Raw genomic sequence first — 27,940 nt, forward strand, 5'->3', positions numbered from 1 at the left:
AAGACATTTAAAGGATAGACCATTGGCCATAACACGTGAGGACTTTGGCTGCACATTATTCTGTTTCAATCTGGAACCTGATGAAGGACATTCAGGGAACGTATCGTTAGTTCAAACAGGGAACGTGAGGCTGGAAACCCGTTTCAGAAATCCGCTACCCCGAACAATGAACCTGGTGTGTTACTCTGTATTTGATTCAGTCATCCAAATATCTAATATGAGACAAGTGCTGCTGGACGACTACTAAAGATTCAAAATGAATACAATAGAACTAACCAGCATTGTTAAAAGGATTAGTATCAGGGCTCATCTTCTAGGCGTCTTAGCATGTGACCAGCTGCCAACAAAACCCATCAGATATCCATGCATGGGCATTGTGAATACAGATCCATCAGACTTACCTGGGAAGCACTGGTTGGTGTTCTATATCACAAAGACAAGCAAGGGCACTTTTTTGACAGCTTCGGTAACTCACCTGATACGTTTTCACCCGAGATAAAAGTTTTTCTTTTAAAAACACCGCTCGGATATTGTATTCTGGGAGACAGGTTCAGAAGGACTTTTCGGTAACCTGCGGACAACACTGTGTGTTTTTTCTATATCATGTCCAAAAAGGAGCGTCTTATTCAAGACTAATTAATATGTACAGTGATAACCTTGTTTGTAACAATACAATGGTTTGTCATTTTGTTAACAAAATAAGACCTGTTTCTGCATGTTTTGAAAATAACTTTGATTGTGTGCAGCGCGGATACTGATTCAAGTAACAAATAATAAAAGATAACAGAAGAGAATATCGTTTCATCTGGTATTTATTTTCACCTAATTGTTAAAAACATTATTTAGTAATAATAAAATCTTTAAACATCAGCATAGAGTTCAAAAAGTAGTAAAAAGGGGAAAACTGTCATCTGTTTAACAAAACAATATAGACATAAAGAAAAAAACACATAAGTAGTAGTTTATAAAAAGGGAAACAAATGCGAGGTTAAATGATCTTTTTTTCAAGAATAAGAAAAACAAACATAATCTTAAAATTCATTAAAAATCGATCCACCCGCTTCTACTCTGCCTTGATTTTTTATGTGTGGTAAATAAACTTTGATCACTCAGTGACCGCTTCTTGTTCAAACCATTTGTTTCAACACTCGGGTCGCCAGTGTCGCCCTTATATTGGCTAATAGTCCTCCTCACCTCAGCATTAGGAAAAGCAGACAGAGGAACATTTAAGCGGGCAAGTGTTTTTAGAAATGTCGACCACCCTGCAGGCCATGAAACATCTGTTGCTCTACGTGTTGCTGTTGCACTTTGGATCACATCATAGAGATGCGAACCTCTGTTTCTCTGGTTGTCAATAATAATCTCACCCCTATCATTCCAAGAAACTCCCGACGCACGAGTGAGCGCTGTTAAAATAAGCTCTGCATTTTTTCTGCTCCTTTTTGCCATATAGGACAAAATCTCATCCCAAACATGTCGTTTTGTCTGTCGCCACCAACATTGCTTTGGCGGTCAGATGCATCCTGACCGGTTTCAGAAGGCAAAGATAGTGTTAGCACATTTTTTTCACTCATGCCTTGTTTCACAAGTGAACGGTATCTCTGAAGAATGGCAGAATACTTTTTAGCCTCTCATACACATCCAAATCTGCAGCTGCAACACTTCAACCATAGCTTTGTCTCGCTCGTTTTGCTCTACATGTCTGACGGAGCCTGTATGTTGTTGCTGCTGATGGTTTAACATGTCCAACTGATGCTGCGGGACCAAAAACATTTTCTGTGTGTGCTCCATTTTCACCTATTTGCTATAAGACTGGTGATGAAGGGTATGGCAGCCCCTAATAATGGTACCAAAAATCCTCCAGATTGGTTGATGGATCTTCTCTTTTTCAACATTTTGACCTTTTTGTCTGCAACCAGTCTGATTACTTTTTTTCTTTTTTAGCTGTCTGTACTGTTGATCAGTCAGCGGGATAACACCTTTCAAAACATTGAGCGATATCTCACACAGAGCATTAATAAAATCCATGCTCGCATTACAAATAATTGTCACGGCCGGGCGGATCACACACAGTGATTCGGCGTGCCCGTGTGGCGTGCTGGCTAGACCCAAGCGCGGCGAAGGCTAGCGGTGGGTTTGGAGCAGACACGCAGTTATTCTAGTAATGACCAGAGCACGAAGCGTGGCTTCGGAACGGTCGTTACAGACAGAGAGCGAGCGGAGCCGGGAAGAGAAAAAGGATTGAAAGGGATTGTAACTCACAGTTGCTGAATCAGGCGGAGACTGACGTCGGCAGAGTTTCGGAGCTCCTGACACGAAGATACTGATGTCTGAGCGGCGAACAGGTGGGTGGCGTCTCTCTTTTAACCCCGGCCCCGTGATCAGCTGATCACAGCCGATCACCGGCTGACAATAATATTCCTCCGTACGCTGGGTGGGGATTTATACAACAACTCCAACAGTGCAATGTTTCTCTGCATCCGTGAATACGACATCCTTCTTACCGCTTTAGCCGTTTTTTGGGGATATAAACAACTTGACGATCTGACAACAAATTGGTTCTGAGTCTTAAATAGTCAGGCGTCTTAGATTTATAATCGATTAGAAGATACCCGTATGGGGTGGATGTGGCATCATTAAAAGCTTCTAAGAAGTATTTTGTATTACCTGGAAACATCTGTCTACCTAAAACTGAAATTTGATATTTATCTCTGGGGTTGTTAAACAGAGTTAAATAATTAGTGTTCAACAAAATTCTGAACTAAACACATGCAGCTCAAGTTCCTATGATGAACGTATTGTGTGAACACATTTTGAACTTCTATGCTGTCAGACGCAGTATTCATCACATCGTCGATAATGAGCAAGTTGTTCTTATCCGGAGGTAAAAGGACATCGTCACTCAGAGACTCCGGTATACCATTCACAAAGGTGATTTTTCTTATATATATATATATATATATATATATATATATATATATATATATATTTTTTTTTTTTTTATCATATCCTGTTCCCTGTTAAATCCAGAATTGAATTCAAAGTCCTGCTCCTCACATACAAGGTCTTAAATAATCAGGCCCCATCTTATCTTAATGACCTTAATACCATATCACCCTAGTAGAGCACTTCCCTCTCACACTGCAGGCCAACTGGTTTCTCCCCTCTTCTATGGAACCAGCTTCCAGACTTGGATTTGAGAGACAGACACTATCTCTACTTTTAAGATAAGGGTTCAAACTTTAATTTTTGCTAAAGCATATAGTTAGAGCTGGATCAGGTGACCCTGAATCCTCCCTTAGTTATGCTGCAATGGGTGTAGGCTGCTGGGGATTCCCATGATGCATTGAGTATTTCTTCTTCAGTCACCTTTCTCCCTCACTATGTGTTAATAGACCTCTCTGCATTGAATCACACTTGTTATTAATCTCTGTCTCTCTTCCACAGCATGCCTCTTGTCCCATCTTCGTTCTCTCACCCCAGCCACTCCTGGCAGATGGCCGCCCCTCACTGAGCCTGTTACTGCCGGCGCTTCCTCCCTGTTAAAAGGGAGTTTTTTTCCACTGTCGCCAAAGTGCTTGCTCATAGGGGGTCATATGATTGTTGGGTTTTTCTCCTTGTGTATATTATTTTAGAGTCTACCTTACAAAGTAAAGCACCTTGAGCCGACTGTTGTTGTGATTTGGTGCTGTATCAATAAAACTGAATTGAATTGAAATAACATAAAAGGACATAATGCTGCAGGTTGGCTTTCTTTCTTTTCTGATTCACCAGTTTGTATGCATCTTTTCACAGGAGTGACCTAAGGACAGCTGTAGCCTACCCTTATTTACTTATATAATGAACAACATATAGTGTAATGTAGTGTAAAATAGAGTGTTTTCTTTTAATTTAATGACATAAAGCAGGGATCAAATGTTTCCATGGTGACTGTTTTAGAATTGTGCATTTTTAAATCTGCATCAGACTTGAAAAAGAGCTCATCTGTGCAAGAAAAACCATCAAGTCAGGAGTATTTTCATATCTACATTTGATCTTACACAAGTTTTGAAGAGTTTTGGAAAGTTTCTCTTCCCCAACTGTGATAGAACAGCAGCGTTTTAATGGAAGCCAGTAAAGGGATCTACAAACCCATCCGGGTATGTGACACGTTTTGTTTTTACTGCATTTCTGAAGAATTTGATGTAGTTTTAAAAAGCTGACAAACTGAGAATCAATTTAAGTTACAATGAGTAATTTCTTATTTCTTTGACAGGTGCTGTTCAACACACCCATATATAACACAGCTGTGGAGATCTGCTGGTATCTACCAGGTTACAGGGCTCAGGTAAGACCCAGATCCATCCAAACCAAAACTGAGATAAAATGTCAGGTGATTTCTGAAGACCTGGGAGTGATGCTGATTAAATGTCTCCTTTTATTTTTAGATTGCAATGATGACGGAATTCCTCAGACTTCAGAAGGAAAACCAAATACCATCAAGCCTCACTGCAGAAGATATGGGAGATCTTTTGGTGGAGAGGAGCAAAGAGACAGTCAGAGAGCAGTGAGTTACTGTGACACCTACAGACCATCCACCTCACACCTGAAACGGTTTGTGCTGAAGTGTAAATGCTGAGAGAAAACCTCTCTTTTGTTTTCTTTTGAAGACTTTGGGAGTTTGAATTAGAGGGTTTGGAAGAAACAGAAGCCAAACCTCTTCTGAAACTGGTAAGACTAGAAAACTCACAAGAGTTTTAGTCATTTGGAGATCTTTTTTTTTTTTTTTTTACTACAATCACATAACCTCTCAACAAAACTGCAATGTAAACATGCTTTCTGTTTCAGGTGTGGGCAGTGAACACAATAAATAAAATGAGGGACATCGAGTTTCAAGCCCGGATGCTGCTGGAATTTCCAGAGGCCATACCTCCTAAATTTCAGTGAGTCACCTCTGACATAAAATCATTAACAGTCCAGCTACAGTATTTCAAAATTTCTGTTATTTTTTTAAATAGGTGTAAAAGATCATTCTTATAACTTTATTCTGCAGAACACCTAAGCTCCTCAGCAATGTCAGGAAGTACATTGACCTCCTTAAAGAGAGGCAGCAGGACGCACAAACCTCCAAACTGTTCACTGCAACAGACGTGGTGATAGAGGTGGTTCCCCGTGTCCTGCATGGCTTCTGGAAGCTTCCTTCTTACCCCCTACTGAACATGTCCTCCCAAAAATTGAGCATCCTCTCCACCAGTGTGACAAAGGCCACTTTGGATCGAGTGTCCAAATCTCTCCTAACAATGGAAAACCAGGCCATCTTCTCAAGGTCCATCAGAGATGACATGGTGCAAAGTATCCTGTCTGAAGTCAGAGAGAAATATTCAGAAAAGATTCTGCTGAGCCACATTGCAAACTTTGCACCAGGACTACTCAGGGCAATTTCTGATGTAGCAAAGATGAGCATATGCCAGATCTTCCAGCCCCCTTGTGAAAGTCCAGTAGTGTCTGATGTTCTTCCAACTAAAGAACCTCATCCTGAAGGTCTGCTGAAGTCAGATGTTCTTCCCACTTCCCAACCTCCAGTTGAAAGTTTACGAATTGCTGATATTTTTTCCACTCACGAACCTCCTTCTAAAAGTTCAACAAAGGCTGATGTTCTTCCAGCTAAAGAATCTGCTCATGAAAATCTGCTGATGTCAGATGTTGTTCCTACTAAAGAACCAAAAGGACCTGATCGTGAACGTGTTCTGAAGTCAGATATTCTCCCTACTAAAGAACCACAAGAACCTGCTTGTGAAAGTGTTCTGAAGTCAGATGTTCTTCCTACTTCCGAACCTCTTTTTGAAAGTTCAACAAAGGCCAATGTTCTTCCAGCTAAAGAACCTGCTCATGAAAATCTGCTGATGTCAGATGTTCTTCCTACTAAAGAACCAAAAGGACCTGATCGTGAACGTGTTCTGAAGTCAGATATTCTCCCTACTAAAGAACCACAAGAACCTGCTTGTGAAAGTGTTCTGAAGTCAGGTGTTCTTCCTACTAAAGAACCACACGAACCTGCTCCTGAACGTGTTCTGAAGTCAGATGTTCTTCTTACTTCCGAACCTCCTTTTGAAAGTTCAACAAAGGCTGATGTTCTTCCGACTAAAGAGCCTGCTTGTAAAAATCTGCTGAAGCCAGATGTTGTTCCTCCTAAAGAACCTCAAGAACCTGCTTGGGAAAGTGTTCTGAAGTCAGATGTTCTTCCTACTTCCGAACCTCTTTTTGAAAGTTCAACAATGGCTGATATTCTTCCCACTGGAGAACCCGCTCGTGGAAGTCTGCCAAAGTCAGATGTTCATCCTACTAAAGAGCCTGCTTCTGAAAGTCTGGCAACGTCTGATGATCTTCCTAGTGAGGAACTCCCTTCTGTATGTCTATCCATGTCTGAGCCAGTTGTCTCTTTTACTAATAATTCAGAGAAGTCTGACAACATTAAAATCAAGGAGAAAAAGGAGAAAAAGAAGAAAAAAAAGGGCTTCTGCCAAAAATTCAGAGCCCTGTTCTGTTGTTGCTTCAGACCCCAAGAAACTGACTGATTTTGAGAATCCAATCTGTTTGTTCTAACTCTACAAAATCAAATAAAATGATTAATCAATATTTTTTCCACGAGTCTGCATCTATGATTAAAGAATATTTTTCCTTCAGATGTTTATAAGGGTTCTCAAAATACCTCCACAAGTCCAACAATTGTTAACATATTAGTGTTGTTATCTTTAAGAGAATCTGAACTTATTCTTACTCTTAACATATCAACAGCAGCAACTGAAACCAGTGCTGATTTTCCAACACTGGAAAATAACTCAAAATGTTAGAAATATTCCAGTGTTAGCCATTGTTAATCTTCAAAACTGACTAGGTTACTTTTAAACATATAACACTGTCAAAAGTGTTAAATTAACACTCAACAGTGTTGTATTTAACACTCAGAGGTGTGGACCCATATAGACACTCTCTAGTGTTAATTTAACACTGGAGATTTTGCTGTGTGGTTATACAAGTATAACACACAGTGAAATGTAGCCTGACACGCTCCTCGACATGTGCAAAAATGGGGGGGGGGGGGGGGGGGGGGGGGTAGAGGAAGAACATTGTATATACATATAGTATATACATTGGGTGAATGTGCAGTAGTAGCAGCAAGCAGGTGAATTCTGTACATTAATATGAATAGACATCTGACTATTTTAGAGGATAGACAATATAAACATATTTAAAATTAAAGGAATTTGGAATGTACATTGTGCCTTCGTTTAGAGTGTCTGGAAGAGAGTCCTGTCTCAGTCAATTATAGATGATGTGAGAGGGCGGGTGTGTGTGTGTTTAGGGCCCGGATGGCTTGGGGATAGAAGCTCCTCTTGAGTCTCTCTGTCCTTGCCCGGATGATGCGGAACCTTCTACCAGATTGCAGGAGTTGGAACAGTTTGTTGCCAGGATGGGACGGGTCCTTCAGTATCTGCGCTTATTTTGGCCAAAACGCCAGAATCTCAGGTTAAACCTCCCAAACTTTCAACAACCACCAAACAGCTAAAACAGTAAATGAGAGCAGGAACACGGATTCTGCACAAAGACGTAAACACAAAGCGCGGAGCTGCCGATGCATCAGAATCAGTGAGATGTGACTTTCTCACCTGACTGCACAGACACGAGCTACAAGCCGACAGCTCGCTGATTCTGATGTTTCGGCGGCTCCGCGCTTTGTGTTTACGCCCTTTTTGCGCTGATTCTGAAGCTGCAGGTTTCATCTCTCTCCAAACAATATTGAGTAAACCAACAGCAAAAGAAGCTCCAAACTACGCTTCACATAAACATCGTCATGAATTCCCTCTGATTGTTTTGCTGCCACCAGGATAAAATCACACTTCATGCACAGCTCTCTCTCTCTCTCTCTCTCTCTCTCTCTCTCTCTCTCTCTCTCTGTACTTCAAGAACAGTTTCCTGTTTTCTGCATTATTCGCTTGCTTGTTACGCACAAGTCTACTGTTCTTACAGCCTGTCGGCCGCTGTTTTTTTTCTTTTGCTTACTTCTGAAAACAAAGCCTCGTTTCTGCCGTTCAACACTGAACAAATTAAAACTTTTTAAAATGATGCAAAATTGCAAAACGCTCAGCTGTGTCTGTAATCAAACCTCTGTAACTTTGCTCTGCTTCACGTCAGCAGCATCAGGTAATGTTCATATGTTCATTAATGGTTTTCTTTCGTTTTTGATGTACTGCAGAATATTTGTATAAAATCCCAGGCCAGGAAAACCTTCATGTTTTTCTGTTTGATCCTCAGCTACTTTGACACAAAGGCATCTGCTGTGACGCTCACACCTTTGATAAAGTCTCGCAAGTGTCAGATTTCTTTTTATAGATATAAAAATATAGAAATGTACTGATGCATGACCTGAATTCTAATATTTCTGACTGTCTGAGGCAAAATTTCCCCGATTCAAATTGAATCAAATTGAATCAAATTGAATCGAATCGATTCTAGACATGAGTGACGATGCCAGCCCTAATATGCATGTTTTAATAAAAGAGATAATGTTGGTGTTTCAGTCATGTAGTAACTGTTAGCTTTAACTGTACAAGGCTTGTTAGACATAATGAAACACATCGTGCAGATTTCTGGATGTTAGACTATAATTTTTATTATGATTATTAATCTTGAGTCTAAAAAGTCAGTCAAGTATATCCAGGATATCTTTCTGTTAACTGGATTCACTGACCCTAACACTGGGACCAGGATAAGCGGTCGCATGGAGCTGGTTTTCAGCTGGTTACCAGCTGTAGCATGTAGCATGTCCACAAATGTTTGGCTGCATATTTTTATCATCTATATTTTCCAGTCTTCATGCAGCCGATATTTCATGTGAACTCCAATCTGCCACCTGCCATCATGTTTTCAGGGTTAGTTCAGTGTTGGAAATGTAGGACAAACAGCAGCACATGTTCTCTAAATGTTTGCAGTCATTTTTAAATGACGCTGATACTACATGAGACATTTTCCACATTTATTGTCTTTGAACAGAGAATAATAAAGCCATCAAACATATACAGGCTTCTGCAAATACAAACTTCTGTGGTGCATTTGATGACCTGCAGAGGAGAACAAGTCGGGCTTTTCAGCCCTAACACAACCTCTTTGTTCTCAATACTACAAAACCTTAAAAGGCTGATATGCAAGTTTGCATGAATCACCAACACAGTTGTGTTTGTTTCTAGTGTAGTTATAAATAAGGTGATCAAATATCTGCTGACTGATTAGATCCAGTATCTATTACAGATGAACTGGATATCACAGCATGTTGTTGATCCGTCATATCAAACTAAACAGTGTTGCTGGTGTAAATATCCTCCAATAAAGTCAGATGGGCTGAGGGCTGCTGTTGCCAGGTAACGATGATGTCACACTGGATCTTCTGATCTTGAGCATCGTAGCGCTCGGAGTCTGATGTTGGCTCATGTGTTGCCATACACCAACATGACGTTCTACTAGTCAAGGCCTCACCTTCACCGACTGATGCTGATCACACAGACCCACTAATAGAACTGTTTTATCAGGTTTTTGCAGCATCACCATTAATGTCACATTTAATCAGACCACATTTACATTACAAGCCCACTACAACCATTATCAACATGTTAAATTACATTATACATCTGCACTGGTTTAAAGCACCACTATTTTAACCAGAGGTGGGACCAAGTCATTGTTTTGCAAGTCTCAAGTAAGTCTCAAGTCTTTATCCTCAAGTCTCAAGTCAAGTCTCAAGTAATGTCAGGCAAGTCAGAGTCGAGTCTCAAGTCACTGGTGTAAAAGTCCGAGTCAAGTCACAAGTCTGAAACTTTGAATTTCAAGTCCTTTCGAGTCATTCAAAAAAACGAAAAAAAGCATGTTGCAGTTATATGCTAAATGTAAATATTAGACCATGTAATTTTTAAATCTGTGTTTTTCTCAACACATGACAAAATAGTGAACTTAGAAAATATACACAAATTGTGAAATTGCACCTCTTTAAAATGCAGCTCAATTAAACCTAGCTCCAAGAATAATTTTCACCGACAGTTCTGAGATAAGCTGCATGTTATTCTTGGATGCGGTTGTAGGACCAGCTTTAAAATCGCATGACAAAAATATCATACATATTTAAAAAAAACTGCATCACCAACGTAGCCTGGACAACATTTGCTAGTTAGATGAAGTCAGCTATCTCATCGTAGCATATTTATATGCATATTTATAATCATACGGTTCTTGGAGTGAGTGCATACACTCATGAAGTTTAGTAACTTCAGGTCACTGCAACAAGCCCAGGTACAGTTTACCGACGGATGGGTGCAGGACCTTGAAATGCACCGTGTAGAACGAAAGACCATCGTACATATCATAAGTTTACCAGTCTCACAAATTGTCGTCATAAATACACATTCCTTAACCGTTTATTAATATAACCTTTGAGCTCAACGGTAATTAATTAGTAGTGGAAATAATTTCTGGTAGCATCACAGAAATGTAGCAGTGACAATAATACTGTATGCTGTAATCGTACTGGGCAATTAGTGATACAAAAACCTGTTTTATCCTGTGAATAAAAGTATATGTTTTTGTCAATGTACCATAATAACAGAAGCGAAACGCAATATTGTGTCAGGACAATTCACTATTTATGCACAATAAACACAATAAATAAAGGAGCATAGCGCGACAATTTCTGTTCAGCGCCAGACTTGCTTGTAACCTATATCACCAATTATGTTAAGAAAAATGACGCATTAACTACAACAGCAGACTGACCTTTGTGTAAATGCTTGGAGCAGACTAACCTGTGAGCTGGAGTGTTCTGGGACGTTATAATTGGTCTTTGAATGGCTGCAATCCAGTCGCCTCTTTGTTACTTCGGAAACATGGCTCGAACAATTTCTCTTCAACGACGTAATCCGATAACAACCGATCTCTTTACTCGTCGGCTTCCCGTGGCTGTCGTGCGACCGGCTATTGCAGTTAATAATACAACAGCTTCTTGACATTTTTGTGTTTCTTTTTATCGCTGTATAACTGATTTTAATTGAAAGCCTGCGTGCGCTAGTACCGCTTGCCACGAGTTCCCAGAATTCTTTGCGGTTCTACCCGTGAATGACGTCACATTTTCAATCTCTATATAATATGCATGTTAAATTTTATATTTGGGGTAAAATATCAAGTCTTTTCAAGTAAACCGGTTCAAGTCCAATTCAAGTCCCAAGTCATTGGTGTAAAAGTCCAAGTCAAGTCACAAGTCTTAGAACATTTTTTCAAGTCAAGTCTAAAGTCATAAAATTAATGACTCGAGTCTGACTCGAGTCCAAGTCATGTGACTCGAGTCCACACCTCTGATTTTAACCTTCATTTCTTCACCTTAACAGTTCATTCCTCAAATGAAGCAAAATATTTGACCCTCAAAACAATGTACCAACAAATAATTTAATATTTATTTTCCAACTTTTACACGTGAAATCAAACAAGTGTATTTAACAGTGAAACCAGAGTGGAAGCTGCTCATATAGAGTCCAACCCAGGATAAAAGTAAGTTGAGTAGAGCAGCACCATCAAAGTGTCGGCTCTCTGAACACGGTGCAAGATCGCCATCTGCAGGACAAAACTAGTTTTTCTCCTCGTCAACGTCAAGATGATGTCATTGTACAACAAAACATGCAGATCAGGTGACATGACTGTCTGAGAGGTGGAGTTAAACTGTGGCAGGTAAGCATGTGGAGGAGGAGCAACAACTGCAGCATGACGCTGGAACATCATCATTGCATTATACAGTTTCCTCTCTAACTGGATGATGCTGTGAACAAGAACAGCTGTGGAACCATTGGCCATTTGCCATAGTGTAGCTGAGTCAAAACAGCCCAAGTGCTGAGAGGGAAAACATGATGATTTATGTAAAGTCATAACTGGCTGCAGCAGCTGAGCTTTGACCTGTGAGCTGCAGCTTAAGCTTCTTTTATGGTTCAGTGTATAATGTTTAAACTGTTTATGGCTGCACACACGCCCACAGTCAGGTTGTATACATACTGAAATATTATATACAGTGTGGCAGCTGACCTTTGACCTTTGAGCTTCAGACTCTTTGCTGGTGTGAAGTGTTTAATGTGACTTCAGCCTGCAGACACAGAGGACTGATGAAGCAGAAGATTGTCTCTGTTTCTACACAGACCTGGTCCAGACAGCAGAGCTGCAGAGTGAAGACGTTCATGGGAAGAAGCTGAGTAAGTGCAACGTCCTCTTTGAATCCTGGATCAGGAAGTGAAGCCGGTGAATATTTGGTGTTTAAATAAGGTTTCTGTCTTTGACTCAGTCTGCTGTCACTTTGTTTCAGAGAGAAAAAGAGATTTCAGATTAACTGCATTATATGCTGAGTAACTAAATGCTGCTAGTCTGTGGTGTCACTCCCAGCAGCATCACACCATTTCTTTACTCTGACCTTTAACTTCAGTTAACTTAGCTAGCAGAGCAGCTAGCAGTTAGAGTATGAACTCTGTGTCAGCAGTCAGCTTGGTCCTGGTGGTCACCTGGTTTCATGTTTGCTGATGATCCAGATGTGTCCACATAATTATTTATTTCTGTAAATGTAAAGACTTTACAGATAAACAACAGCAGCCCTCTGGCTGGACTCTAACCTGTGAGTTTCCTGTGACTGAAACCACAAGCTGACATTTTCCTTCTGAAGCAGCTGAATGGATGTTTGAGTTTACCTGCATACATGGTGCAAATAAACCCGCTTTGGATGGTTTGGAGGCGGAGCCCAAAGCCGGACAGGATTCTAATGTGATTGGTCACTTTGATGAGGTGGCTGGAACTCAGGTGGTCGAGCAGGTCACCTGCTAACCAGAAGGTTGGTGGTTTAATGCCAGTCTGCATGATGTCCTTGGGTAAGATACTAACCCCATGTTGCTCTCCGATGCAGACGCAGGTTCTGCAGCCTCTGCAGCCTCTGCACTGCTGTGCCATCAGTCTGTTGGACAGTATTTGATAGATTTCAGGGAAAAATGAAGGAACATGAACAACTGGTCAGAAACATTTATACTTTATACATCATGCTTTTCTTATGCAACATCCACACGTGAATCATGAAACTTTAACATTTAAAGGATCGTAGCTCTGTTGCTAAATTATCTGACTCTTGTTTTAATGGTAATAGTCAAAGTGTGATCGGTGAATTGTGAGCAGCAGAAAGGATGAAAGCACTAATGCTGGCACAAGGGGCCACAAGCCAGTGTACTCCAAGTGCCAGCGTGGGTAAATGGGGAGTGTTGCATTAGTAAGGGCCTTCTGAACTAAAGCTTTACCAAATAAAATGCGTGGATCATAATGAATAAGACTGTCATGCTATTGATGGCTGTTCACCTTATATTAATGTAATAACGTGGTTAGCCTACTCAATGTAAATTACACACAAACAACATTAAGCTACTCACCCAGAGAAGAACGGCTGCTGCTGCATCATCATCCTCATCATTTCTGCTACACTGGCAGGGCTAGGGGCCAGGACTCTCCTCTTCGGGTTCTTGGGGGATGTTGCTAACTCCAGGTCTGATAACAGGCACCACACCAGCAGTAGATGTGCTCGGTGTAAGGTCTCGCAGCAAGCTATCAGATACGGTGCATTTCTCGGCTTTTACAAAATGCTATACGTCGCCGGGTGTTTCATGGTAAATGGACTGATTCTTATATAGCGCTTTTCTACTCTCCTGGAGTACTCAAAGCGTTCTATATAACATGTCACATTCACCCAATCACACCCATTCTCACAAGCACTTTATCTGTACTCAGTGTTTTCTAAGTGCATTCACACTCCGATGGATCCATCAGAGAGCAAGTTGGGGTTAGTATCTTGCCTAAGATACTTGACACACAGGTTGGAGGAGCCTGGGATCGAACCATCAACCTTCCAATCAGTAGGTGACCAGCTCTACCTCCTGCATCTGAACAAAGCAGAAGTACACACCAAACTCAATGGATAGTCAAATGTAGAATCACAGAACAGAACTGCAGGCTGAGTTTGGATGTTTGTCTTTCACAACTCTCTGTGGCTTACACACACTGTTTCATCTGCTTTGTGCACAAATTCATTACTTTCTTCCTTCAATGATCTACATACTACGTGCTGCCCAGTGAATACTTTGCAATGTATTCAGTGGGCAGATATTGATTATATTGGTAAACAGGCTGTAGCATAAACATCAGGTCTGTTCTGAAAACTGGCTTTATTTTTTCAAAGTAAGGGAATATCTGTGGTCTGATACCGCGGGCTCATGGGCTAAGGACTTGGATTGACAAGTCAAGCGCAGATGATTGTGTTGTTTCTTATAAAGGCTTGTGTGTGTGTGCCTTCCTGTGTGTGTCCTTGTGTCAGTGGAACTGAATCAGTGTGTTAGAGAAAGTGCTCCTCTGCTGTGCCATCATCGTGTGGATGCTTCTTTTAAAGTTGGAACTCATGTTTTTATGATCTGCTTCATTTCATTGAACCTTTATGTCTAACCATGAAGTCCCTTTGAGGTTACAGCCTCCTGGTTAGGTTTAGGCTGTTATTGTGCTTCAGGCTGAAATATGAGGAGGAAGGAGTGGGGCTGGTTAGCCCTCATGACCCTCACCATAACACATACGTCACAGGACAGTGTTTACCACAGAAACTCCATGAAATGATCAATGAGAACTTTAGAAACCCGTCAGTGTGATGCTTCCAGTACAACGGCACCTCTGAGTGTGTGTGTTTGCCTCTCAGACTAACTCCACCCTGACATCAAGAAGATGGAGGAAGAGGATGGAGCAGGATCTGCAGCATCCAGCTGTGTGTCTGTGAGGAGTGACTGGTCCAAAGAAGAACCTCCATTCTTCAGTAATGAACCTGCAGCAACAATGTAAGAGAGCTGCTGACTCATTTATTCAGTGTAAATAATGATTTTTGATGCAATGGGAGAAGAAAAATGACAAAAACAGTTTTAAAAATAAGGATTAAAATATTACAAACTATATTTTTGAGTTTCCTGATGTAGCACAAAAATATATGAACATAACTGTATATAGGACAGATATTTTACGGTTCTTTTAGGCAGCACCAAAAAACAAAAAGACTATTTTTAAGCTGTCTGAGGTAGTGAGTGTTAAGGTTCAAAAATTTGGGAAGGAGAGTACAAACCACCATGGTCCAGAAGCTCTTGGTCAAACAGTTGATTTTTTAATGAATACACATGTGGGAAGTCACTCTGTACGCAGACAGCAAGTGATCTTCAACTTAATCAAAGCATAAACAGATATTTTATACCATCAGGGCTTAAATTTACTGACGCCCCTTTAGCGTCACAGACAGGATATATACATACGTCAATATCAAAACAACACTGACTTTTACACAGTTCAAAAGAACATCATTTTCTATTTTCATGGCCGATTCCTCCGGTCAATCTTTCAGTTCCTCTTTCTCGCCGAGAAGACAAGGACGGTTCCTCTTTTACCGAGACACTTTTGCAGTTCCAGCCAGACATGACGAACCTCTCTAAATAAATCTAACTCATGTGTGTGTGTGTGTCACGACCTCACATGCTCTTTGTGTCACCTCTTCACCTACTAACTGTCTCTTGTCCTTAAACGCTCTTTCTCAATTCACCTGTTGCACTTCTGACCTTTCACCAGGCCAGAGGCTCACTGAGACTATATGTATGTCTTCTACTAAATAAATGTTTTAACCAAGAACCTCTACTTAACCTTAATATAAAATGACCTGATATAAATGTTTTGTAAGCATGTACGCAGTTTTAACCTTCTATAGCTCCAAGTCACTTACACAATTGATTGTCCGGACATCGCGCCGAACAAAGCTTCCAACCCCCAATTAATTGACCGAGCTCCAACTCTTTAATAAGCACAGATATGCATTGTGTATAAAATAGTTATAACTGCACCTGAAATACAAAGTTAACATAATAACTGTATGCATAACATCTTAAGGCCTTCTTAAAGCTATCTGTTACATTGTTAAAGCCTCGTCTTAGCCTGCTGCTCAAAATAACTTAGACTTTCACTTCTGCAAACTCTCTGCAAGCCTGTTTCCTGTCAGCCTGTGACTTTTAGCCTTTTCTGAAAGACCCACTGTTTAAACCTCTAAATGCAATATAAACTCCAGATTATATTATTAATGCAATGGTACTGATGACAATTATTTAACAATAGCAGTAAAATAATTTCCCTGCTCCAACATGTCACACTGGGTCAAAGGTCAGGGAGTAAAAGTGTGTTTTAAAGGAGGTTTAAAAGCAGCGAGTGAAGGAGCCTGTCGAGGTAAATCGTTCCATAACTGATCAAATTCAGTTGGTGGACCTCTGTGTGAAATCAAGCATCTGGTTCACAGAGAGGATAACCCTCACATGGGCTGTACAACATTATATAGGGAGACAAAAACAGAGATTATCGTAGCCATCGCTCTCTCGCATGGACGTGGCCGTCTTGCTGTCTGCTGCGAATCCTCCCCGTACCTCCGTGACCTCGTCCGGTATCTGCTCCCTCCTCTGTAAGAGACAGTAAAGGAAAACACGTCTCTGCCTAGTCTTGAAAATCTAATCTTATCATCCATTGTTCTTCTAGGGCCTCTTCTTCTTGTGGCCTCAGCTAACTGCTAATATTTAAATGACTAACATTAACATGTGTGCCAGCCAGGTTCACATTTATGATGAACTATGATTAATTAACTGATGTTGAAACTGGAGCTTTACTGACCTCTGAAATTCCTCCTAAAGTGTTATTCAGTGTTGTGACAGTCAGCTGCTTCAGCTGCTGCTGGGATGGGCTGTGGCAAAGAGAACAGAGAAAATCCAAATCAGAGTTTTTCTCTGAATTAAAGGGAAACAACAATATATTCTACATGGTGAAACTGATGGTTTCTGGTGTTTGGGTCTGTTTTTCTGTATTCATGCAGATAAAGTGTAAACTCAGATGAATTATACCATCAAATGTTAAAGGAAAATATCAGGATGAGTGTCTGTGAGCTGAGAAGGACGTGAAGCGAGCAGTTTATCCCAGAGCTGAAGCTGCTCTGTGTGCAGAGATGAGCTCAGATTCCTGCTGTGATTGATCAACAGTCACAGAAATGTAGACTTGTAGTTATTACTGCAGTATGGTCACAGCAGATACTGATAAACATGTATTATGAGGATGGATGATCAAGTTTCTCACTCTCTCCTTTAAATCTCAGTTTTTTCTTCTTCACAGTTTATCTGTTAATTTATTAATGAATAACACTGAAAGAGCTTATTAGGGCGGCATTAGGAAATAGCCCCCCTCCAAAGAATGAATAAATGAATGATGATAATAATAAAATGATTAAAAAGCAGAGCTCAGAGTGGTAGAATGGTCAAACATGGATCCACGGGTGGTTCAACTGCATTTGGTGACGTGACTAAAGCAAATCTTTCAAATAATCCCACCATCAACGGGATGTTGTCTCCTTTACTACGGTTACTTTACTTGGTCACCGTGTGAATTTCTTTGAAATGAACCAAATTATTTTATTTGTTGGTTGTTGCATATTTAACCTCTACAGTCAGGAAAGGAGGAGATGAGGCCTCAACAATGTTGGGTTGTAGCTGTGGTTCAGGTTAGAGTGAGTGTCCATGGAATAAATGTAAGTCAGTGAACTGGAAACATGACTGTGTTCGAACTTTGTTTTCCTTTTTATAATGAGTCTAATCAAAGGTGGACAGAAGTATCTCCACTGTGACTTTTCTGTGTCACCATCAGAGCATCTGCACAGTGTGGAGAAAGATCCAGAAGCAGAGCTGGACTGCAGACAGCCAGTCAGAGCAGCTGTGTACAAAGTAAGACTGAACATCTGTCTGCTGATGGACTCATTTCTGAAAACTGGACTTCTTGTGTTGTTCAGACATTGAAGAGTTTTCTTTCTCTTTAGTCTCATTGTTTTTCTTTCTTTCAGCAGATGTTGGTCTGCAGGAGGTTTTAGATGAACATAAGATCAGTCTGAGGAGGAGATGTGAACGTGTGACTGAAGGAAGTGATGAAACAGGAAGTAGAACCCTCCTCAACACCATCTACACTGAGCTCTACATCACAGAGGGACAGAGTGAAGAGGTTCATACCCAACATGAGGTGAGGCAGCTGGAGACAGCTTCCAAGATCCTCCATGACGCTCCAATCAGGTGCCAGGACATCTTTAAAGCCTTACCTGACCAACAGAGACCCATCAGAGTGGTTCTGACCAACGGCGTGGCTGGTGTTGGAAAAACCTTCTCAGTGCAGAAGTTCACTCTGGACTGGGCAGAGGGCTTGGAGAACCAACATGTCAGTGTGGTGGTTCTGCTTTCATTCAGGGAGCTGAACCTGATCAGAGATGAGCAGTACAGTCTTCTGGAGCTGCTCCATGTTTTCCATCCAACATTACAGAAGGTCACAGCAGAGAAGCTGGCTGTCTCTCAGCTTTTGTTCATCTTTGACGGCCTGGATGAAAGCAGACTTTCATTGGATTTCACCAACGGGAAGCTGCTGTCTGATGTCACACAGAAGTCATCAGTCAGCCAGCTGCTGACAAACCTCATCCAGTGGAATCTGCTTCCCTCGGCTCTCGTCTGGATAACTTCCCGACCCGCAGCAGCCAATCAGATCCCTGCTACATGTGTTGACAGGCTAACAGAAGTACGGGGCTTCACTGACGCCCAGAAGGAGGAGTACTTCAGGAGGAGATTCAGTGATGAAGAGCTGTCCAGCAGAATCATCTCCCACATGAAGACATCCAGGAGCCTCCACATCATGTGTAGTATCCCAGTCTTCTGCTGGATCACTGCTACAGTTCTGGAGCACATGTTGACTACAGAGCAGAGAGGAGAGCTGCCCAAGACCCTGACTGACATGTACTCACACTTCCTGCTGGTTCAGACAAAGAGGAAGAAGAACAAGTACCATGAGGGACGTGAGACGAGTCCACAGGAGCTGACGGAGGCTGATAGGAAAGTTCTTCTGAAGCTGGGGAGGCTAGCGTTTGAACATCTGGAGAAAGGAGACATCATGTTCTACAAAGAAGACCTGGAGAAGTGTGGTCTGGATGTGACAGAGGCCTCGGTGTACTCAGGAGTTTGTACAGAGATCTTCAAAAGAGAGTGTGTGATCTTCCAGAAACCAGTCTACTGCTTTGTTCATCTGAGCATTCAGGAGTTTCTGGCTGCTGTCTACATGTTCCACTGTCACACCAACAGGAAGACAGAGGTGGTAGAAGATTTTCTAGGGAATGTCAGAGAAGAATACAAAATCAGATCTTTCTTTAAGAACATGTTCAAGTCTTATAGCTTCACATCACTGGATGTCTTTTTAACTAAAGTCATGTCTAAATCCCTCCAGAGTAAAAATGGCCACCTGGACCTGTTTGTTCGCTTCCTTCATGGCCTCTGTCTGGAGTCCAACCAGAGACTCTTAGTAGGTCTGCTGGGTCAGACAGAGATCAGTCCAGAAACCATCCAGAGAGTCATCAACAACCTGAAGAAGATCAACAGTGATGAAATCTCTCCTGACAGAAGCATCAACATCTTCCACTGTCTGATGGAGATGAACCACCTCTCATTATTTCAGGAGATCCAAGAGTTCCTGAAGTCAGAGAACAGATCAGAGAAGAAACTCTCTGAGATCCAGTGCTCAGCTCTGGCCTTCATGCTGCAGATGTCAGAGGAGATTCTGGATGAGTTGGACCTGCAGAAGTACAACACATCAGTGCGGGGACGACTGAGACTGATTCCAGCTGTGAGGAACTGCAGAAAGGCTCGGTGAGTCCAGATGTGATCACTAACATCATTGATCAGTGTAGGTTAGTAGTTTAATTTTGAAAATAAAATCAGATTGTAACCACAAAGTGTTTGTGTCCGTACGCTGCAACCTTCCACACCATTCCTTTATTGTACAGACTCAGCAGCAGCTCCATGGATCCCAAATCCAAGAGTGGAGAACAGATTTGAAGTGTGTCACATCCATGCAGTCACAGCTGTTTCCACCATGTTTCCACTGATATTAATCCTGTTCAATGACACGTTTCATATCAGTGAATATGTTCTTTAGGACGTCCACTGACATGTTTAAGTGTCCTGCTGGAAATCACTCAAATCATCCATGAAATCCATGAAAAATCCTTTTAGTGTTTCTAACTTCACCCTCTGTCCTCTCTCTCTCTCCATCCTCCTCACTGCTTCTTTCACTGATAATCACACAAACATCGTATTCAGCTACAAAATAACACAATAATATCATCTGATGATCATTATTATAAGAGCAGGATCCATATTTGATATCAGAGTAACACACTGCTTGGTTATGTGCAGTCATCATCAGTGACTGTGGGTCAAACAGAAGCTCTCTGATTGGTTGCTGACCTTGGTCACCTGTCCACTCTCACCTGTTTGTGTTTGCTCTCTCTTTGCTGTCTCCATCCTCTCTCTCCTTTCTCTCCCTCTCTGTCTTTGTACGTCACTCAGGTCCAATGGAAACAGTGACATTTACAAACCAATCAAAGACAAACTGATCCATGTCAGGTTATAACAATATTCAAAGTGAATACAGGCTGCTGCTGGACACAGACAGGTAACATCATTTTGACTTGCTGTCACCTGGATCTGGACGCATAAACACTGAAGCCCTGAACAGGAATACAAATCATTTTCTGCCAACTAGCGACACACCAGCAGATAATGGCTCAGAAAGCTAAAATGAGCCAATCATTTCTGTGTTTAGTTCCCCTGAAATCAGATCTGATATCAGCAGCTCTGAGTTCATTCATCATTATTGTCCAGTGATGAGATTTCTGCTCCGTTTAGTAACAGTCCGCAGGTTTTTCCTGCGTGTGGACGTGAACAGTCGTACCTGACAGCAGGTAGCAAACAGAGATCATCTTTCCAGCTGGAACTCTTCACTGAGCTGAACTCATTCAAAATGTTCTGGAGTCAAAACAGGAAACAGTCCAAATGTGTGTCTTCACTCTGACTCTGGATCAGATCTCAGTGACAGACTGTGGACATTATGGAAGCCTAAATGTGACACCATCTTCCTCCTTCATCTGCAGATTAAAGCCAAACAAAGATTCTCATTAAAGGTCTGCAGGTCTGAGAGAGACTCAATCGTTGTGTCATGTCAAACACAGTAAGAGGAGCTGAAGCACAGATGTGAAGAGCAGATTCATCACATTATGACCTCACTCTGTTTTGTCTTCATATACATTCAGTCTGTGTTTATAATGCAGATTTTCTGCTTTTATAATAACACATTTTGTATTTTCTATCATCACAGACTGACTCAGTGTGGACTCTCAGAGTCTCACTGTGAAGTTGTGGCCTCAGCTCTGAAGTCCAACCCCTCCCATCTGACAGAGCTGGACATGAGTAGAAACTACAACCTGCAGGATTCAGGGATGAAGCTTCTGTGTGCTGGACTGGAGAGTCCAAACTTTCGACTGGAGACTCTGAGGTGAGTTCACTGACTGCAGCTGTTGTTGTTTTTCTATATTTCAGGTCTTTGATTGATGTTTGAAACTTTCTTTAGATCCTCAATGTTCAGGATGTTTCTGAAGACAAATGTGAAGAAGTTTGAGTGCTTTCAGAAATGTTGTCTTTCCAAACGACTGAACAACAGTTTTTCCTTTTGGCTCCAAACAGAAGTGACAGACTTGAGCAGGGTTCATTTAAAGGCTGAAAGAAGTGGAGTGGTGACGGGGAGATGTTTGACGGGACAGTGTTTCAGCCTCCACAGCTTCATGTTGTGCTCCATCAGTCAGTGAAGATGAAGTCAGTGCTGATGAGGCTGTAGAGTGTGTGAGGGATGTGAATGAGGATGATGAAGATCTGATGATAGCAGATAAAAACAGGCTGCAGAGACTTTGAGCCATACAGGGCACACAGTGTGTGTACAGAACAGCTGAAATCATTATGGAGGCCTCACTGGGATATGGAAGCATCACAGTACAGCTTCAGTGAAGCTTTAAAGTCTCTGATATGAGATGAGAAATGAAGCAGCCAGAGCTTTTTCATGAGTGGAAATCCACTGTGACTGTGAGCTGCTGCTACAGCCTCCAGATTAGCCAGCAGCTCATCCTGCTCAACATTTTCTCACCAACTTTAATGGAAGTGTGATGTTTTCAGCTGGAGTGATGGTCAGGGTGGCTGCCCTCTCCTCTTCTTCTCCTCTTCCTCTTTCATTTTTTTTTTTTTTTTTTTTTTTTTTAGTGACATCAGAAACAGCAGCATGCGACATCACGTGATGGCGGAGCTTCAGTTCATCCTTTGTCATCTTTTTTTTTTTTTTTTAATAGGACAGGGGGAGAGAAAGAAAGAAAACCAAAGGGGAGAAGAGACGGTGAGAAGGGGGGGAAGAGAGAGAAAAAAAAAACAAACAACAAAAAAAACTCCTGGGTCACCTGTATGGAGAAAAAAAATAAAAAAAAAACACACAGAGGAGACAGCAAACAACAAAGAGCAACGTAATAATAGAAAAAAAAAAAAAAGCACCATCACAATAAACTAGCTAGTCATAGATATCAATAGTTACTAAATAATAGACGATATTGTTCAGCACGCAAGATAGACAGCGCACAGTGTGCTTTGAGGCAGCAGCCGAGAAAGCTTTAGTCCGCGTCTGTGAATACCCATGTGTACACCTGTGTGCATACCTGTGTGGATCAGCATGCTTGCATTCCAAAGGTTTCTCCATGTAATGATCTGCTAGGGAGTGTGGGGAGCCACAGCCCTGTCCTTTATGGTATCAAGCGGGTATGGAGGAGATCAAAACTCCAGACATCCAGAGGCCTCCAGAACACAAGAGACCAAGGAAGACCCACAGAGGGGCAGCTGCAACACTGTCCCAGTAAGAGCTAAGGAGAGTCCCAGATGAGGGCTCATTCAGCAGCCGCGGAGCAGAAGCCAGGGGGAGTTGCAGTGATGCGCCCGTGGGCTCCGCCGGCAGCCAGCTGTGCCTGAGTGACCGAGCCCCAGGCCGAGAGGCCGGGGGCACCCCACCTCCGAAATGGCCCGAGCGAGCCCCAATAAGCGGCCGCCAAGGAGTGAGCCGGTGTGTACCCGGACGCCCACCCCCAGATACAAAGAACCACCAACGCACCGACACCTGAGGGAGTCCGCCACCGGCAGGGGAAGTGGTGGTGGGTGGAGATAGGCCTCCAAACCTTGGAAGGCCCGAGATGTCCCCAGAGAGGTGGCGTCTGATACCCAACCTGACATATAAATACAAACATACAGGCACACACAGACACAAACATCCATTCCCACCCTCATGCTCTCATGTGCACTTCACACTCAACCGACGTGGAGACAAATATAAAGAGACACTGTATACACGATCACACTCCCCAAGCGTACTCTACAAACCGGGTCTAGGTACCCCTGCCCCTGGAGGGGGGAACTGCACCCAGACCCAGGTGGTGTTACCCTTTTCCCTGCGGTGGGGAGAGGCAGACCGCCCCGAATCCGCAGCAGCAGGGAGGCCCCACACCCCAGACTGCAGCCGGACGGCCAACTCCTCCTAGCCCCCCCGCTCCAGCAGGCCGCAGAGAACGGGGGTGAGAGAAGACTCCAAACCTCCCTCCACCCGCTCATAGTAGTGTTGACGCATGTGTGTTCTAAGGTGCAATTAAAACCCAGGAGGGCATAGAGCTACCTGCCAGAGAGCAGCAGGTAAGCGCATAGTCCCTCCTGTTAGCCCTCAATGTCTACGTGTATTTAAAATTGAGAGGTGGGCAACGATGCCAGGGTAACTTGGACTCCGTGTATTGTGCCCACCCCCAAGATCCTATATATATATGTGTAATGAGGGTGTGAGTAATGTGAATGTCTAAGTTGTGGGATAAAATTGAGGCAGAGGCAGCCAGAAGGGGACAGAGGGGGGGGTGGCCTCCTCTGCATCCTGGTGACATACCCCTACTCCAAGGCCCTGCATGTGTGGGTGGTTGTGGTGGAGCGGGAGGAGGGAGGCAGCTGGAGATGGGGAGGGAAGGAAGGGAGGGGCAGTGACCCCTCCCTGGGGCCAGCTCCCCCGCTGACCCCAGTAGGCACTCCCACACTCCGCGACCCGCCAGGGAAAAGGGTGCCCAGGCCCATCCAGACCGGGGCCCAGCGCAGCAGCGCCCCCCGGCCCCACAGAGCCCGGGACAGTCCACCCAACCCCACCACAGAGAAAACTGCACCCACCCCACCATCCACTCATCATCCAGACTACATGAGACAGTAGACGCCCAGGCTGAGATCTTCCTCCACCTCTTCTGTATCTCCCCCTCCTGCAGAGAGTTCCTGAGGGGAGGAAAGCTCCCGCAAGGTGTAACAATCTCCCCCACCGGTTGAAGAGCCCCACAGGCGACTCGACACACCGGCGGCACCCTGCGCCAGGGATGGGCTCCCATGCACCCACCCGCCCACAACCCCGGCAACACACAAACCAGGACCCAAGGCCCCGAGGCCCAGCCAGGGCCCCGGCCCAGAGATGGAGCGCCCCCAGACCCCCACGCCCATCCCGGACCCACCCAGGGGCAGATAGGCTACCAGGCCAGTAACCCACGTCCATCATCACAGACCCTCCCCTAGCCTCGCTGCACGCAGCCACGAGGAAATGGTCAGAAAAGAGCCCCCAACCGGACGTGACCGCTACCCCGGGTTGAGCCCCCCAAGGAAGATGCCTCCGGGGAACCCCCTGACGCCCTAAGTCTGTCCCTGCCCCCACACCAATCACAACATTGAAGGCGGGACCAAACTATGACCCCCCACCCCCACTAGGTGATGGAGCCGATCAAAGGAGCCCAGAGCAATTGATCTGATGTGGTGGCCGAGGCTGTATCAAAACTAATGTAATCTAATAGATAATTTCTATATTGGTTAGAATTAAGATTGTTTTTATTTTTCCAGTTCATGAGGACAGTTTTCTTGGCTATGCATAGGGCAGTGAAAACCATATGGGCTATATTCTTTTCTGAAGTGACATTATCTAAGCTGCCCAACAAACACACTAAGGGGGAAGTTGGAATGTTACATTTCAGACACTTTGATAAGTCTTCACATATCTCGTGCCAAAACTTCTGCACTGGTGGACAGAACCAAAGAGCGTGAATGTAATTGTCTGGTGTATTGTTTTGACAGTGTGAGCAGTTGTTGGAAGATGTAAAGCCCATCTTGAACATCCGATGACCTGTATAGTGCACTCTATGTAGTATTTTGTATTGTATTAATTGCAGACTGGGATTTTTAATCAAATTAAAAGTTTTTAAGCATACCTGAGACCAGAAGTTTTGGTCTAAACTGACTGATAAATCTGCTTCCCACTTTGCAATAGGAAGGGATATTGATTCATCTAATTTAGAAAGTGTTCTATATATTTTAGATAATAATTTGGGGGATTTAAGAGTAAGGAAATGTGCCACACTTGGTGGTGTTTGTAATTCAACTTGACTGAGGTTAAATTTCTTTTTTATAATGGATTTAATTTGTTGATATTCTAAAAAAATTTTCTTGTTGATCCCATATTGTGCAACTAGTCTGTCAAATGGGATCAATTCTGTTCCCTCCAATATATGTTCTAAGTATTTAATTCCTTTACAACTCCATTCTGGGAAGTTAATCATATTATTGTTTTGTAATATGTCAGGGTTATTCCAGATAGGAGTACGTTTGCATGGGATTAGTGAAGACTCCGATATTTTTAGAAACTCCCACCATGCTGTCAGAGAGGAGCTGATGTTGATACTTTTAAAGCATTCATGTCTTTTGATGTTTGAGCTAATAAATGGTAGGTCTGAAATCTCTAGATCCTTGCATAGTGCCTGTTCAACATCTAGCCAGGGCTCATCTAGGAAGGTATGTTTTGACCATTCTGAGATGAACTGAAGCCTGTTGGCTAAGAAGTATTGGTGAAAATTAGGCAGATCTAATCCTCCTCTATCCTTGGTTCTTTGTAGCGTTTTTAAGCTGATACGCGGGGGTTTATCTTTCCAAAGGAATTTGGAAATATATGAATCCAGAGATCTGAACCAATCTTGTGATGGTTTGTTAGGGATCATCAAAAATAAGTAATTAATTTTTGGCAAGATCATCATTTTTATAGTGGCGACCCTTCCCATGAGTGATATGGGTAAAGATTTCCATCTAGTCAGATTGCCTTCTACTTTCTTTAGAAGTGGGATGTGATTTAATTTAGTTAAGTCTGAAAGCTTAGGAGAAACATTAATACCTAAATATTTAATATTTCCTGATTGCAGTGGGGCAGAGGAAGAATTATGGAAGGAGCAGTTAATGGGGAGAACTGTAGATTTTGGCCAGTTAATTGAATAATCTGAAACTCTTGAAAACCAGTTTATTAGAGTAATTACCTCAGAGAGGTTGGTTTGTGTGTTTTGCAGAAAAAGCAACACATCATCCGCATAGAGACTGATTTTATGTTCTATGTTCTTACATTTTATGCCCTTAATTGTTGTAGCCTGTCTAAATGCTGCTGCTAGAGGTTCGATAAAAATTGCAAAAAGTGAAGGGGAGAGTGGGCATCCCTGCCTGGTGCCCCTCAGGAGACAGAAGCTGGAGGATGTCTGGTCATTTGTTCTGATACGAGCTGTTGGGGAATTGTATAATATTCTTATCCAGTTTATAAAAGAGTTTCCGAAACCAAATTTGTGTAAAGTTGCGAATAAAAATTTCCAGTTAACTCTGTCAAATGCTTTTTCTGCATCTAGAGATAATATTATGGTTTCAATGTTTTTATTGTATGAGTAGTCTATTAAATTAAGTAATCTACGAGTGTTTGTTGAGGAGTGCCGACCTTTTATGAAACCAGTTTGGTCAGGGTGAATTAAGAGGGGGGTTATTTTCTCTAATCTCCTTGAGAGAGCTTTGCAGATTATTTTAAGGTCTACATTTAAAAGAGAAATTGGACGATAGCTTGAGGGAAATAAAGGGTCTTTGCCTGGTTTTAGCAGGAGACTAATGTTGGCAGAGTTCATATTTGGTGGTAGTCTGCCATTTTCCTCGATTTCCTGCAACATTCCGTGGAATACTGGTGCCAGAATTGTCCAAAATTCTTTGTAGAATTCTGCAGGGAAGCCGTCTGGACCTGGAGCCTTATTATTGGGCATACTTATCAGGGCTTCCTGGAATTCACTTGGTGTCAGTGGCGAATCCAGTTCCATTGCTTGACTGTCTAGTAATTTTGGGAGATTTACGTTGTCAAGAAACCGATCAATTTCATTTTTAGATGGGTTTATTTGTGGTAAGTATAAAGTTTCATAGAAATCCCTAAAAATGTTGTTTATTCTTCCAGGGTCATATATTGTGTTCCCCGATAAATCTTTAGCAGCACATATAGTTGTTTTTTCTTTATTTATTTTTAACTGGTTAGCTAGATATCGACCTGATTTGTTACTGTGTTCAAAATTCTGCAAGCGAAGTCTTTGTATAAGGAATTGTGTTTTTTTATTAATAGTTTCATTTAATTCTAGTTTTGTCTTGCATATTTTGTTCAATGTTTCCTGATCTTGGTTGCACGCGTAGGCTTCTTCTAGTGATTTGATGGTTTTTTCTAATTCCTGAATGTTTTTGTTTTCTTCTTTCTTTTTGTGTGATGAGAAAGAAATTATTTTACCTCTCATCACAGCTTTTCCTGCTTCCCATAGAACAGACGCAGATATTCCGGGAGTGTCATTAAAGTCTAAGTATGAAGTCCATTCCTTTTTAAAATATTTGATAAAGTCTTCATCTTTAAGCAGTGATGTATTAAATCTCCAGTTTTTACTTGGCGTAGTATTATTCTTGTGCATTAGTTTTAAAGATACAGGAGCATGATCACTGATAGCTATAGGATGAATCTCAGTGTCTGAAATGTCACTCAGCAGTGAGCTGCTGACCAAAAAATAATCCAGACGCGAGTAAGAGTG

General features: G+C 42.3%; 3 protein-coding genes across 4 annotated transcripts in view; all 3 read left to right on the forward strand.

The window, feature by feature from the left end:
* Positions 1-27,940, forward strand: part of LOC113011589 (NACHT, LRR and PYD domains-containing protein 12-like) — a 534,299-nt gene that overhangs the window by 165,233 nt on the left and 341,126 nt on the right. The gene's annotated exons all lie outside the window — the stretch shown is intronic.
* On the forward strand, positions 3,975-6,613 carry LOC145425160 (uncharacterized). Of its 2 annotated transcripts, XM_080298127.1 has the most exons (3): positions 3,975-4,710; positions 4,828-4,922; positions 5,033-6,613. In XM_080298127.1, the coding sequence occupies exons 2-3, from the start codon at positions 4,855-4,857 to the stop codon at positions 6,552-6,554; spliced, it is 1,590 nt and encodes a 529-aa protein (XP_080154253.1). In that variant the 5' UTR covers positions 3,975-4,710; positions 4,828-4,854; the 3' UTR covers positions 6,555-6,613. The 2 variants fall into 2 exon arrangements, with proteins under 2 accessions (XP_080154253.1, XP_080154252.1); XM_080298126.1 differs by having other exon boundaries at positions 3,975-4,922.
* On the forward strand, positions 17,896-24,371 carry LOC145426143 (protein NLRC3-like; the record flags this gene model as incomplete). The annotated part of the gene is made up of 3 exons (XM_080299673.1): positions 17,896-19,805; positions 21,316-21,492; positions 24,314-24,371. Coding segments are annotated over 3 exons (2,145 nt in total), but the record flags the coding sequence as incomplete, so codon positions are not given.

This window comes from Astatotilapia calliptera, chromosome 3 (assembly GCF_964374335.1).
Source record: "Astatotilapia calliptera chromosome 3, fAstCal68.1, whole genome shotgun sequence".
Classification (NCBI taxonomy): domain Eukaryota; kingdom Metazoa; phylum Chordata; class Actinopteri; order Cichliformes; family Cichlidae; genus Astatotilapia; species Astatotilapia calliptera.